Source organism: Lepidochelys kempii, chromosome 8 (assembly GCF_965140285.1).
Source record: "Lepidochelys kempii isolate rLepKem1 chromosome 8, rLepKem1.hap1, whole genome shotgun sequence".
NCBI classification, from domain to species: Eukaryota; Metazoa; Chordata; order Testudines; family Cheloniidae; genus Lepidochelys; species Lepidochelys kempii.
Window position 1 is genome coordinate 46,937,125 of NC_136387.1, and position 13,196 is coordinate 46,950,320.

The following is a 13,196-nucleotide window of genomic DNA, read 5'->3' on the forward strand; positions in this document are numbered from 1 at the left end:
AATTTAGCTACAACTAATGAGGAAAGAGATCTTGGAGTCATCGTGGATAGTTCTCTGAAGACGTCCACGCAGTGTGCAGCGGCAGTCAAAAAAGCAAACAGTATGTTAGGAATCATTAAAAAAGGAATAGAGAATAAGACGGAGAATATCTTCTTGCCCTTATATAAATCCATGGTATGCCCACATCTTGAATACTGCATACAAATGTGGTCTTCTCATCTCAAAAAAGATATAGTGGCATTAGAAGAGGATCAGAGAAGGGCAACTAAAATGATTAGGGGGTTAGAACAGGTCCCTTATGAGGAGAGAGTAAAGAGGCTAGGACTTTTCAGCTTGGAAAAGAGGAGACTAAGGGGGGGACATGATGGAGGTATATAAAATCATGAGTGGTGTGGAGAAAGTGAATAAGGAAAAATTATTTACTTGTTCCCATAATTTAAGAACTAGGGGCCGCCAAATGAAATTAATGGGCAGCAGGTTTAAAACAAATAAAAGGAAGTTCTTCTTCACTCAGCGCACAGTGAACCTGTGGAACTCCTTGCCTGAGGAGGTTGTGAAGGCTAGGACTATAACAGGATTTAAAAGAGAACTAGATAAATTCGTGCAGGTTAAGTCCATTAATGGCTATTAGCCAGGATGGATAAGGAATGGTGTCCCTAGCCTCTGTCTGACAGAGGGTGGAGATGGATGGCAGGAGAGAGATCACTTGATAATTGTCTGTTAGGTTTGCTCCCTCTGGGGCACCTGGTGCTGGCCACTGTCAGCAGACAGGATACTGGGCTGGATGGACCTTTGGTCTGATCCAGTATGGCCATTCTTATGTTCTTAGGTTGTAATGCAGTGTGAGGAAACTCTTGCAGAATCAATACTGACAGCAGATTTTATTTCTGACAGGTATTTTTTCTATGCTATGCTCTGGGAGTTTCATATTAATAAAGGATAGTTACCTTTAGAAAACTTTTTTGGAAATAGATCACTGACTCCTTATTTGCTGCTGTGTCTTGACCAAATATTAGGCATTTGCTAATGCAGCCATCTCTAAAGCTGTTGTTTGATCAGCTGGTGAGAAATGGTCCTATCCTATTAAGTCTATTTGACAGACAGTTGCTTGCTGTCCTGAACTCCAGGGTGCCACTGCTTTCTGATCTTGGTTGTTCCAAACTGTAGCATGAGCATCAGATGTCTGTAGATCATCTCTGCCTTGACAAACTCATGACTATAAAAGTTTAAATCGAAGTATTGAAGATACAAAAATCCTACATCAACTGGGGAGAAAACGATCTGAACTGTGTCTTGCAGTATTCGGCTGAAGAGTCTTAATGCAAACACAGACGTTGCTTCCCTGGCTCGAAAGGTGGTGGAGGAATGCAAGCTCATTCACCCCTCCAAGCTAGCAGAAGTGGAGCAGCTGCTGTACTACCTGCAGAACCGCAGAGATGCCTCTTCCGGGAAAGGTAAGCGAGAGAGAGAACAGGGTGAATGGGGAGCTGGAATGTAGCAGCTATAGCGATACTCTGTAGTTTGGGGGTTCTAATTCAGATGCTACTTTCTCTGATACTCAGAAACCTGAGGAGGGAAGGGAAGGGGAGTGTGTGTTTTGTGCTGTACTTGGAAGAATTGACAGAATCGTGTGGGGAAAGAGTTGTCATTTTGATGATCTAAGTACATTCTGAATTTTGATTAGTCAAACTTAATATTGATGCTTCTCTTTCAATTTTTGTGTCTCGGTTAAAGTTTTCTGTTCTAAATGCTGAAATGATTATTTCAGATAGTGCTGTAAAGATGACGATGGAATTATTTCCATGAAAATTACAACCTCTTCTTCTCTTTTCTGTTACAACCAGTTAATAGGATAGATGCTTTCAAATGTCTTTATCTGGAAGCTGTGGTTCAATGCCTGTTAAATTGCAGAGCCAACAGGTTCTTTATAGTACTATGAGTCCTCACTTTGTCTGCTGACAGAGCTGTACTGTTACACCCTAGCTTTATTTAAACCTCTGTTTAACATCTGGTTCAGGGGCCTTCAGTCCTGAGGCACTTCGAGATTTAATAAGGTTAAAAGAATTCTAGCATTTTCAGATTTGTCTCTTGGTAAGACACAAAGAAGGCAAAAATCCTGGAGAAATTTCCACTCCAGTCCTGGATTCCTTTTCAAAGCAGTTAATTGTTAGGGGCTTGCAGGCATACATCTACCAACTCATGTTCTGGAACAGAAGGTATAAAAGTTTCCAATCCCTAGCAATCTCCTATGTGATTGCAAACCCAGCTCTTTCGTTATATAGGCACAATTATAGGTTAGGTTTTCTTAACTCTTTTCTGCTGTGTTCTTTTGTGGCTACTTTTTAGTGGAATGTGTAGTTCTGAGTGTAAAAGCAAAAATACTGGGCTGTGATAGTTCATAATTTTTTCCTTATTCCTGTCTAAAGAAAACCTGAAATTACATTATTTTTAAATGGTACCTTTCTGCCTGTTACATATATTAATAATGTAGATCTTGTCTACTCATTATATACTGGAAAATTCTGTAGGTGGGTGACCTGAGAATTAGTACTTTATGACATCATGGATTCAAAGGAAGCAAAACCTGATTAATTGAGAGAGGAGCTGATTTTTTATTCAGACTGTTTAAAACTCTCTTGTTTTCCTCTTGGTCTTATTACTAGGCATTTAGTAAACAATAGGAAGAAAAGCTTTTTTTGGATAAATATTCAACACTCCATCTCTTCAACTAAGGCTTGTGAGAATGCCCAGTCCTTTTCTCTGGCTCCTCCAATAGAGTGGCAGCAAAAAAACCAGCCACTTGACATTAGATATGATATGCTATTATTAGGACCCTACCATATTCACAGCCATGAAAAACGCGTCACGGACCGTGAAATCTGGTCTTTTGTGTGCTTTTACCCATACTATACAGATTTCACAGGGGAGACCAGCGTTTCTCAAATTGGGGGTCCTGACCCAAAAGGGAGTTGCAAGGGGTTTGCAGTATTGCCACCCTTACTTGTGTGTTGCCTTCAGAGCTGGGTGGCCAGAGAGTGGCAACTGTTGGCCATGTGCCCAGCTCTGAAGGCAGTGCCCTGTCAGCAGCAGCACAGAAGTAAGGGTGGCAATACCATACCATGCCACCCTTAGTCTACACTGCTGCTTTCAGAGCTGGGTGGCTGGAGAGGGTGGCAATACCATACCATGCCATCCTTACTTCTGTGCTGCTGCTGGCGGCAGCTCTGCCTTCAGCGGTGCAGAAGTAAGGATAGCAGTACAACAACTCCCCGCCCCCCTACAATGACCTTGTGACTCCCCTCCCCCTTCAGGATCCCTATAATTACAACACTGTGAAATTTCATATTTAAATAGCTGAAATCATGAAATTTAAGGTTTTAAAAATCCTACAACCATGAAATTGACCAAAATGATCCATGAATTTGGTAAGGCCCTAGCTATGATAAAAAAGAAACAAACAAGCAGCTAACTTTTCTTGAAACAAACACACACCTTCCCCCACCCCCTAAAAAAGCTCAAACTTTTCAGGCCTTTATCATAAAGAAGCAGAATAGACCTATGCCCAATGTTTTACCATTTGTCAGTTACCTTTAACGTTTGTTTGGATGCTTTTTTATGTATAGAATTTTGGACTTTTGGACTTACAGGCACTCCTGCCATACCACCGCATGAGCCAGAACACAGGGTTTAAAAAGTGCTCTTCCTGCTCCACAGAGATGTCTATTTTGGACCAATATGTTGCATGCTTGAGAGCTGGTCGCTTCGTAAAAGGGTTCAACAGCCTTTACACGCAGGCCTTGATGAGAACAAAGCCATAGCCTCAACGCCTTCCCCAGAGAAAGTCAGAAACTTTCACTATGTCTGTACATCACAAACTTTTCTTGTCAGCAACAAAAATCCTAGAATGCTTTACTTTTAACTGTTTAGTCACTTCCACCCTTTACCTTCATGCACACTTCTTAGGAAATGCTGAATCAAGGCCTACAAAGTTCTGATTAGACAAATAGCTTACTGAAAGCAATTGTTTTCCACCTTTGTGTCGTACATACCAACAGAATTTGTCATGTAAGTATGACAGGTTTCAGAGTAACAGCCGTGTTAGTCTGTATTCGCAAAAAGAAAAGGAGTACTTGTGGCACCTTAGAGACTAACCAATTTATTTGAGCATGAGCTTTCGTGAGCTACAGCTCACTTCATTCATCGGATGAAGTGAGCTGTAGCTCACGAAAGCTCATGCTCAAATAAATTGGTTAGTCTCTAAGGTGCCACAAGTACTCCTTTTCTTTTTTCATGTAAGTATGTGTCACTAAGTCTGACCTAAGCTTTCTGGTGGCCCTCTGCACAGAGGAAAATTTAATTCTGAAGGTCCGATCCCACATTATAGTGAGGGTATCCATGATCTTGTAATCATGTGATGATACTCTGTTCCAAGGCACGTATATGTAAGGGGGCTTAACTCTGAATTTTCCAGTTCTTATGCAGTTAAAAATGTTAGGCTTCTAAAGATGGATTCATTAAAAAAAACAAAACACCCCAAACTTTTTAAAAAGAAATTTCCAGTACATTATTCTGAGTGTCAAAAAGTCATGGCGAAATTTTCTCCTTGGCTCCTTCTTGCTCTGGCTACAGAGCTGAGCAAAAACAACACTTGAGCTTTGTTATATACAGTACTTAGATTGTAAACTCTGTGGGGTGGGGATCCTCTTTGTTCTATGTTTGGGGCTCCTAGATACTAGGATAATACTGACTATGCTATTGTCAATGAATATGCACAACATTAATTATAACCATGTCTTTTATTGCTATAGAAAAGAAAGAGAAATCTAGTAAACCGAAGGATCCACCACCTTTTGAAGGAATGGAGGTAGGAATCAAGCTAGAATATAAAGGAAGCTAAATATGAAGACCTTTACTCTTATAGGACTGTTTTATATTAAAAGGAAAAAATATAGATGCAAAGCCGATGAGTAAAATATTGAAGAATTTTTTATTAAAGACCTTGGTTTAAAAATATGAAATAATAAAATAAAAGTCCTCTCCATAAGTGGTAAAATTCTTGCACATTTGTCTTTGAGTTATATACTTAGAGGGTCATATGAGTGAGATTCCGGAACATGGGGCTAGACATGACGAAGCTGCTACTTAGCGTCAATTGTTTTTGTAATTAAATCTCCTTGTGTGTTCTGGGCAATCAGTAGCAATGGTTCTGTACATGGTGTTTGGTTTTTGTTATCGTTTACATCTTAAGACTTAGCTACACACTCTTTCCTGTTTTGTCTGCAAAGTAACATCTTTTTTTTTTTTTTGGCTGCGTGTTGAGCGGGTTCCTTTTTCTCTGTGTCGGAGCCCAGCTATGTCTTTGATGCTTTCAGATTGATGAAGTAGCCAATATCAATGACATGGATGAGTACATTGAGTTACTGTATGAGGATATTCCTGATAAGGTGCGTGGCTCTGCCCTTATCTTACAACTCGCCAGGAACCCTGATAATTTGGAAGAATTGCTGCTCAATGGTAACTTCCAAATCCTCTCATAAAGTTATGCTGTTTTTGTCCATATCTGTGGAGCTTTCTGTCCACTCCCACATCTTTCATTTGGGATGGGATGGGGTTCTAGTATTAGTTTGCTCTTAGAGCAAAGTAGGGCAAGGATACATTTACTGGTTATATCTCAACAGTGCCGTAGCACCCAAAATGTGCTAGGTGCAGTGTATGTGGGGGGAGGAGGAGAATGGAGAGAGAGTTATAGAGGAAGGCATTCCTTGCCCCCCAAGAGCTTACCCTCTGTAAAGCAACACATTATATAAAGCAAGATCTGAGTTAAGGGTTTGTGGTGGTGATGCTCTTTTTCCCTTGTCCTCTCTCCAGCCATCCCTTCTCTCCTCTGGTGCCTCAGCCAAACTGTTTCACCATTGATGCCCCAGTGTGTCCTCTCCAACTGGCCCACCCCATGTCATAAAATAGGATTAGTCTGGTCTGAGAGATGGATGCAAAAAACATTAGGCAGTCAAATGGTGGCCATGTTAATCATAGAATCATAGAATATCAGGGTTGGGATGGACCTCAGTAGGTCATCTAGTCCATCCCCCTGCTCAAAGCAGGACCGATCCCCAATTTTTGCCCCATATCCCTAAATGGCCCCCTCAAGGATTGAACTCACAACCATGGGTTTAGCAGGCCAAAGCTTAAACCACTGAGCTATCCCTCCCCCCATGAAAGTGTCTGAAGGCTGAGGTCACTCTGGTGGCAGGGGCCTACATGGCCTCACCTGCTCCTTGCACTAATTGGCAGATTCTGCTGCTTGAAAGAATGCAGTGAAAGGTGTGTTTAATCTGTTTAGCGCAAGCGGGTCAGAGAGAAAGAGGCACTACACACGTTCATCTAAATCTTGTTTGTTTTTTTAGAAACTGCACTGGGTGCATTAGCCAGAGTGCTGAGAGAAGACTGGAAACAAAGTGTGGAACTTGCTACTAATATTATTTATATTTTCTTTTGCTTTTCAAGGTAAGTGAAAGAATTTATACACAGAGGTGAGGAGCTTGCTCTATCAGTTGCTTTGAGTTTTTAGTTATTTTCTGCTCTAGTATAGTTTGGAACTGCATCTGAAAGCACTTTTACTGAGAAATGTCACTACATATGGGGAAACAGAAGCATAGCAAGTAAACACGCGGGGACATGGGCCTCAGCAGAGCCAGGATCACAGAACCCATGGTTTTTGAGTTCCAGTCCTGTCCCCTATCCCACTGGACTCTTTGGTGTCTTCCTTATCTCCCACATAACTCCCCCATCAATGAAAACACTATTCAAAACTCAAGTATTCAATTGAAATGTGAAATATCCAATTGTTAGTAATGTTACAGCTTCACTACATCTAGAATATTGGTGAAAAAGAAGTTATCACATAGGTGGATTGTTACCTTCCCTCCCCCACCCCTGTTTTTTTTTTTTTTTTTTTTTTTGGTGAGGGTGGCCTGGCTGAACCATTTTTTAACATACAATCTACAGCTGGCTGGAAATAGGTCATAATCTCTCTTGGAACAAAAATTCCATATCAGGTTTGTGTGTGTGTGTTCCAAATCAGAACAAAAAAAAAAAAATCAATTTCCTGTGGATGAAAATTTTGAAAAAGTTCAGTTCATGTCCATCAAATCATTTAATTTAGATATTCATTTTGTTTTTTAGACATCTTAAAATATGAACTATTATTAAAAATCTAAACAAAATAAATTGAAATGACAAAATAAAAAAAAAATTTTCTATATCAAAATGAAATTAGTTGAATTATTCCTATCAAAATTTTCATCAAAATTGACACATTCTCACAAAATGCTTCTAGTTTGACAAAATAGCATTTTCCGATAGAAAACTGTTTCACTGAATTTTTTTCGACTAGCTCTGATGAAAAGCAGTCAGGTTGTGCAATACTATGAAATCTTACTACCCCGGTTTTGAACACATTCTTGGCTTTATTTCACTCATACACTGCATATCTTTTTTTAATATAGTTTTTCTCAGTTTCATGGCCTAATCACACACTACAAAATTGGAGCTCTGTGTATGAACATCATAGATCATGAGCTGAAGAGACATGGGCTCTGGCAGGAGGAACTCACCAAGAAGAAGAAAGCTGATATCCTCTCTCGGTGCTTGGGCAACATTAAGCTTTCCTGATTCCTGGTGGTTGAAGCAAACTATATGTGTAGTAACTCATGTCAGTACAGAAGATGAGTAAAAGTGCGCAAAATCTAGTTGCAGGACTAGGGCAGGTGAAAACCAAAAGTTTTAAAAATCTGAGCTGGAGAAGGGATTGTTTGATTTTTAAAAATGATTTTAACCTAAGTGTTTTAATTTACCAGTAGTATGGCTTATATGGGACATTTTTATTACTAGTAGAATCCTTAACACCATTGTTCCTAAACCTATTCATAGTGTGGACCACATTTTAATGGAAACGTCCCATGGGCAACCTCTTATTCATCATTGTTTTTGCTGATACAGACTAACTCGGCTACAACTCTGAAACATCTTATTCATTATTACACAGACTATGTAGTCCCAGCTGGTGATCAAATAACATCTCTGATTAATATTTGTCCCCATTCTGTAATTTCCCTGTGTCTTTTGCTGTATTACTATACAATCCTTAACTCCAGTTATTTACTTGATGAAGATCCTGAGAATCAAACCCTGAAAAAGGACTATGAGAAAACCTATAAAAAGTACCAGGGGCTGGTTGTCAAGCAGGAACAGCTGCTGCGAGGTATGAACTCCTAAAACATAAACAAAAGGCAAGGAGATCCTTGTCACAGCATGGAGGGCCAGGACTTGCTGAGAACTTTTAACTAGTGTGGAAGATGTTTATTTTAATTTTTCTAATTTGTTAGTAGTCTTAATCTGCATTCTTTGGCAATGTTTTAAACATTATTTAAGTAGTCATCCAATCTCAAAGAGAGAACATTGATGTGCGTTTGCCAGAACACTGCATACTGCTGGTGACATTGCTCCTGCCATTGAATGGTGTTGGAGTCTTGCAAGGACCAGATTATCAGCTGGTGCAAACTATTATAGCTCCACTGAAATCCATAAAGATGCCTATTTGTACGAGCTGCGGATCTAGTACTTGAATATGTATATAAAGCAAATTGTATTTCCTTTCAGTGCTACTTGTTCCTTTTAAGTTCTCTTCAGAACACGCTAGATGGTTCTTAGCCCAGTTCTACCACCACAAGGATTATCAATGGGCCCCTTTGTTGGTATTCTCAGTCCAGAAGCCCGCAATTAAATGAGCCAGGGAGACTGACAAGCTTCTCACCTGTATGCATAATTCATTTGTTAGGGATTGAGAATCACTGGCAGGGAGTACTGTATTGCTGCTGTACTATGTCTGTTCTGTGCATAGAATTGTTCTTTTTCCAAGACACTCAGTCTAGTGCTTTACACCAGCACTAAGTTCTCTTGTGAAAAGTGAAGTAATGATTTTTTTTTAAAATCGGGTCTTTGTAATAATCTTACATTTTCATCTTTTAAAAATCAAGCTCTGCAGCAATCAGGGAAAAACTATGTTTACAGTACTTGGCCTCTCTAAGCAGGCAGTGTGAGTGCTGACGCAGTGTGCCTCCATGTAGTAGCCAGAAAACACGTTGAGGTCTGGCAGGCAGGTGCAGATCTGCGAAAAAATTGGGAGACAGGTAAATGAAGAGAACACTGCCAAATTAAAAAATTACGTATTTCCAGAAACTTCTTAGCTTTTATTAGCAACATAGATAATTATTAAAACTGGCATAACTGCAAAAATGTAGGGCCTGATTCTCCACTGCTTAATTTTATAAAACTGTATTTTCAAAACCTATATAACATAATAGAAGTGGATTGTAATTCTAACTTTCTATTCTAAATGGGGATCAAAGCATTCAACTTCTGCCTTGCTTAAAATCCGTGGGATACAGTCAGTGCTGAACACTTTTGAAAATCCCAATCTAAACGTTTAATGTAGATTGACATAGTTCCAGTATCTTTGACCTATTGGTATGATTGATTTTGATGTTAGTTGCTCTTTATCTGCTGCTGAACCTTGCTGAGGACACACGTACAGAGCTGAAGATGAGGAACAAGAACATTGTACACATGCTAGTGAAAGCACTGGACCGAGAGAACTTTGAGCTGCTTATTCTGGTGGTGTCTTTCCTGAAGAAACTTAGCATTTTTATGGAGAACAAAAATGACATGGTAGGTCTTGTAGCAATCTACAGAAATGCTCTGGTGGTTGTTCATTGGGTCAGAGATTCCAATGAAAGTGAAATAAGCCTCTTGCATCCCACTCCTTTTAAAAATATTTGTAACCCTGATTTTAGTACTATGAAGGGACTACAGTAAACATAATGCAAGCCCCAGCAGGAACCACTATAGAAAACTACATATAGAATCATGTAGGGAGCCAGCGTCACCATAGCAAAATTACATGTCAATATGATGGCAACGAGACGAATTGCAAATATTGGTATAAGCATCCAAAAGTGTGGGTATTTATCCAAACATCTGGAGGTCCCCAAAACCAGCCTGCAACAAGACCCTCTTTTTGACATTCTATCTCTAACTCTTGTTGTCTCAGGGAAGGAGATGTGGTTACACTTTAGCAGGCTGCTAGACTGAGCTATTGCCTTCCCAAGCCAGCAGGATCTTCCATACTGTAATAGGATGTAGCCCAGAAGTGCTTCATGTTGCTGCTGCTGGCCCCTAATCCAGAGACTTTCTCCATAAGCCTGGGTGGGTGGGTGGTAAGAAATGTCATGTCCTTGGAAAAAGGACCATACAGCTTAGCTTGGCTATCTTCACATGCATTTCTTTCATAGCACAAATAATACTTCAGAAAAAAAAATTGCCATACAGTGAGGAAGCTACTGATGAGGGAGATGGGATTCTGAAATTTATAGGTTTTCTCTCATTCTAGTTGTGTCTGAATAACTCTTAGAGACAAAATGAACCAAGTTAGATGTTTCAGGCTTTATCCTGTTTTACTTACTTGGGCAAAACTCCTAACGATGTGATCATTTAATCTATCTAGGTGTTTGTATCATGTTTGTCACCTTGGCATCTGAGTGCCATCATTACTAATTACATTTAAAGCAATGGGGCAGAAATTGTTATTGGTCGATTTGGACTCATAGATATCTAGTGTAATGCAAATAATTTGGATAATATAGCACATTTATGAAGATCACCAGCGTGGTGCTAACAGTTTTCTTGCTGCTTTGAGTTCATTCTCTGCATATTTCTGACTGAAGGGTTGGCTACAGACACAATCCTAATGCATATGGTAAGAGCCCAAAGGGTTCAAACTAATCTACATACACTTCTTATGGCCAATAACGGCAGACAGATGTAGCTTAGAAGATGGTGAGAAAAACTTTCTGAAGACTTGTCAGTCAATGATCAGATGTCTTTTCTTGGGCTGGTAAAGCAAACATATCAGAAAATGATACTGCTGCTCTGTCCTTAGATTATGTCCTGTAATCTTAGTGATATGTCTATCAAGATCACTTTCATTCTTCTGTTAAATTAAAATACAGGGCAGCATGACATTACGAGAGTACATACCAAATCCTGCCTAGGAACTCACTCAAACATGTAGGGAAATGGCTCATGCTCCTTGGATAGCAATTTTGTGTCTCTCTCAGTTGGGTATCTATCTGACTTCTAATGGAGATCACTCCAAGGTTATCTGTGTTTGAATTAGACCCTGGATCCTGCAAGTCACTCAGCAAGTGGATCCCTGCTACAATCCCATTGAGGTCTCTTCTCCCCCCCCCGCCACAATTCACCTGATACTCCAAGTGGCTGAGTCCATTAGCTCAATCTTCCTTTAAAAAATAATTAGCCAGAGACCAGACCTAGAAAATTTTTAGCCACAAAGGCCAAACTTTAGACACTGCAGTAACTTTTAACTATTGGCTTTGCTTTTGCTTTCATTTATAAGTATAATTTTAAAAATAGTTGCTAAAAAAAGCAAAGGTTTGGGTAGGTTGTGGGTTTAGTGACTTCTCATGCTTCTCATACAGGTTGAAATGGATATTGTGGAAAAACTGGTGAAAATGGTACCATGTGAGCATGAAGACCTGCTGAATATCACCCTTCGACTTCTGCTGAACCTCTCTTTTGACACGGGCCTGAGAAACAAGATGGTCCAAGTTGGGCTGCTTCCCAAACTCACTGCACTTCTAGGTATGTTTTCTTTTACCCCTGTGCAGCCCTTCCAGCAGTGTTAGCATCGTTGTTATTATTGAGCTGTTGTCAGCCCCCTCCTATGGAAGGACAAGATATCAACTTCCCTTAAAAAAGCAATTGTCAAGACATCATCTCTTGCCACTGGCAATCCAGTTATTGTCTGTCTCAGATCATCTTTTTGGATGAAGATTATCAAGAAGGTTGTCGCAAGTTACACACACATGTGAGTCCTAGTGTCTTTTTGACCCTTCTTAATTTGGTTGTATGCCTGGGTGTGGGATGGAGACTGCACTGATAGGGTGGGATTGCTGACCTTCTGATAAGGAACAAAGATTCTGGTGTCCATACTAATCCTGTTAGAGCAGTGGTTCCCAAACTGGTGTGTGGGCCAGAGAAACGTTCAGGGAGTTCAGCGGGGCCCAGGCTAGCACTCGAGGGTGATGCTCCCTCCCTGCCCGAGGGAGCATCACCCAGCCCTGCTCTGCCCCCACCTGCAGCCTTGGGCTCCAGGAATAGCCTGGCACCAGCTGCAGCCCCGATTCCCAGTCGCAGCCCTGCTCCATGCCCCGGCACCTGATGGCTGTTCCTAGGGGGGCTGCAGACAGGTTCCATTACAGGTAAGGGGGGACATGCCAGAAAAAGTTTGGGGACCACTGTGGTAGAGCTATCGGCCGTTTTCTGGTACTGTTGATCTGAGCTAGTGCAGCTGACTTGCTTGTGGATCTTAGCAGGGTAGACTGAGTTGTTCTTGAGTGGTTCTATTCCTTTCTTTTTTTCTGAGTGATACCACAAGATAGTACTGGCAATGTCTTCTCTATTCTGAGGGCTGTCTCATGCAGTGTTCCACAAGGTTCAATTCAGGGGTAGTTAAGAATGTCAAGATTGTAGTGTCTGAGGACATCTGGCTGTGTGTGTCAGTCTCTTATGGGGGAGTAGTTGGATACCTTTCCTGGTGTCTTAACATAGGGATGTGATCAGAGCTAGCTGCCTGAGAATCAACTGAGATGACACTGTTAGTGCTTGTAGTATGGAGGAAATGGCCAGTTATATCAGAGCCTTTGGTGGATGGCTATGCCCACCATTTGTTGCTAAGGCTTGTAACCTGGGAGACTTGTTGGATTCCAGGTAACAGTGGTTGCCAAGAATGTGTTTTCTTGTTAGTAGCAAATAAGGTTATGACCATTTCTTTTAGATGTGAATTTTCCTGCAATTATGTCACTTGCAGGTTGGATTACCCTAGTACACACTATATAGAGTTACTCCTTATCACCACTTGGAAATTGCAACTCAGAGCAGAACGTGTTTGCTCACTTCCTAAACGATATTTGCCACAAGGAGCACTTTGATACCAGTTGATTTCCAGGTGATATTTAAGGTAAAATTCCTGTTTGATGGAGTTTGGGTCCTGGCTGCTTGATAATGTTTCTCCATACAGATGGAAGATTCTCAGGATATATAAGCCGAAGAGGAATTAA

The 13,196-nt window shown here is 40.6% G+C and overlaps 1 protein-coding gene across 4 annotated transcripts in view; it reads left to right on the top strand.

Annotated features, from left to right (window-relative positions):
- KIFAP3 (kinesin associated protein 3) overlaps positions 1 to 13,196 on the top strand; it is a 138,021-nt gene that overhangs the window by 10,460 nt on the left and 114,365 nt on the right. For all 4 annotated transcript variants that reach the window (XM_073356365.1, XM_073356364.1, XM_073356367.1 and 1 more), the window contains exons 3-10: positions 1,300 to 1,454; positions 4,809 to 4,864; positions 5,373 to 5,514; positions 6,405 to 6,504; positions 7,506 to 7,630; positions 8,162 to 8,260; positions 9,548 to 9,726; positions 11,556 to 11,718. In XM_073356365.1, coding sequence (XP_073212466.1) covers positions 1,300 to 1,454; positions 4,809 to 4,864; positions 5,373 to 5,514; positions 6,405 to 6,504; positions 7,506 to 7,630; positions 8,162 to 8,260; positions 9,548 to 9,726; positions 11,556 to 11,718 — 1,019 coding nt within the window. The remainder of the gene's footprint in view (positions 1 to 1,299; positions 1,455 to 4,808; positions 4,865 to 5,372; positions 5,515 to 6,404; positions 6,505 to 7,505; positions 7,631 to 8,161; positions 8,261 to 9,547; positions 9,727 to 11,555; positions 11,719 to 13,196) is intronic.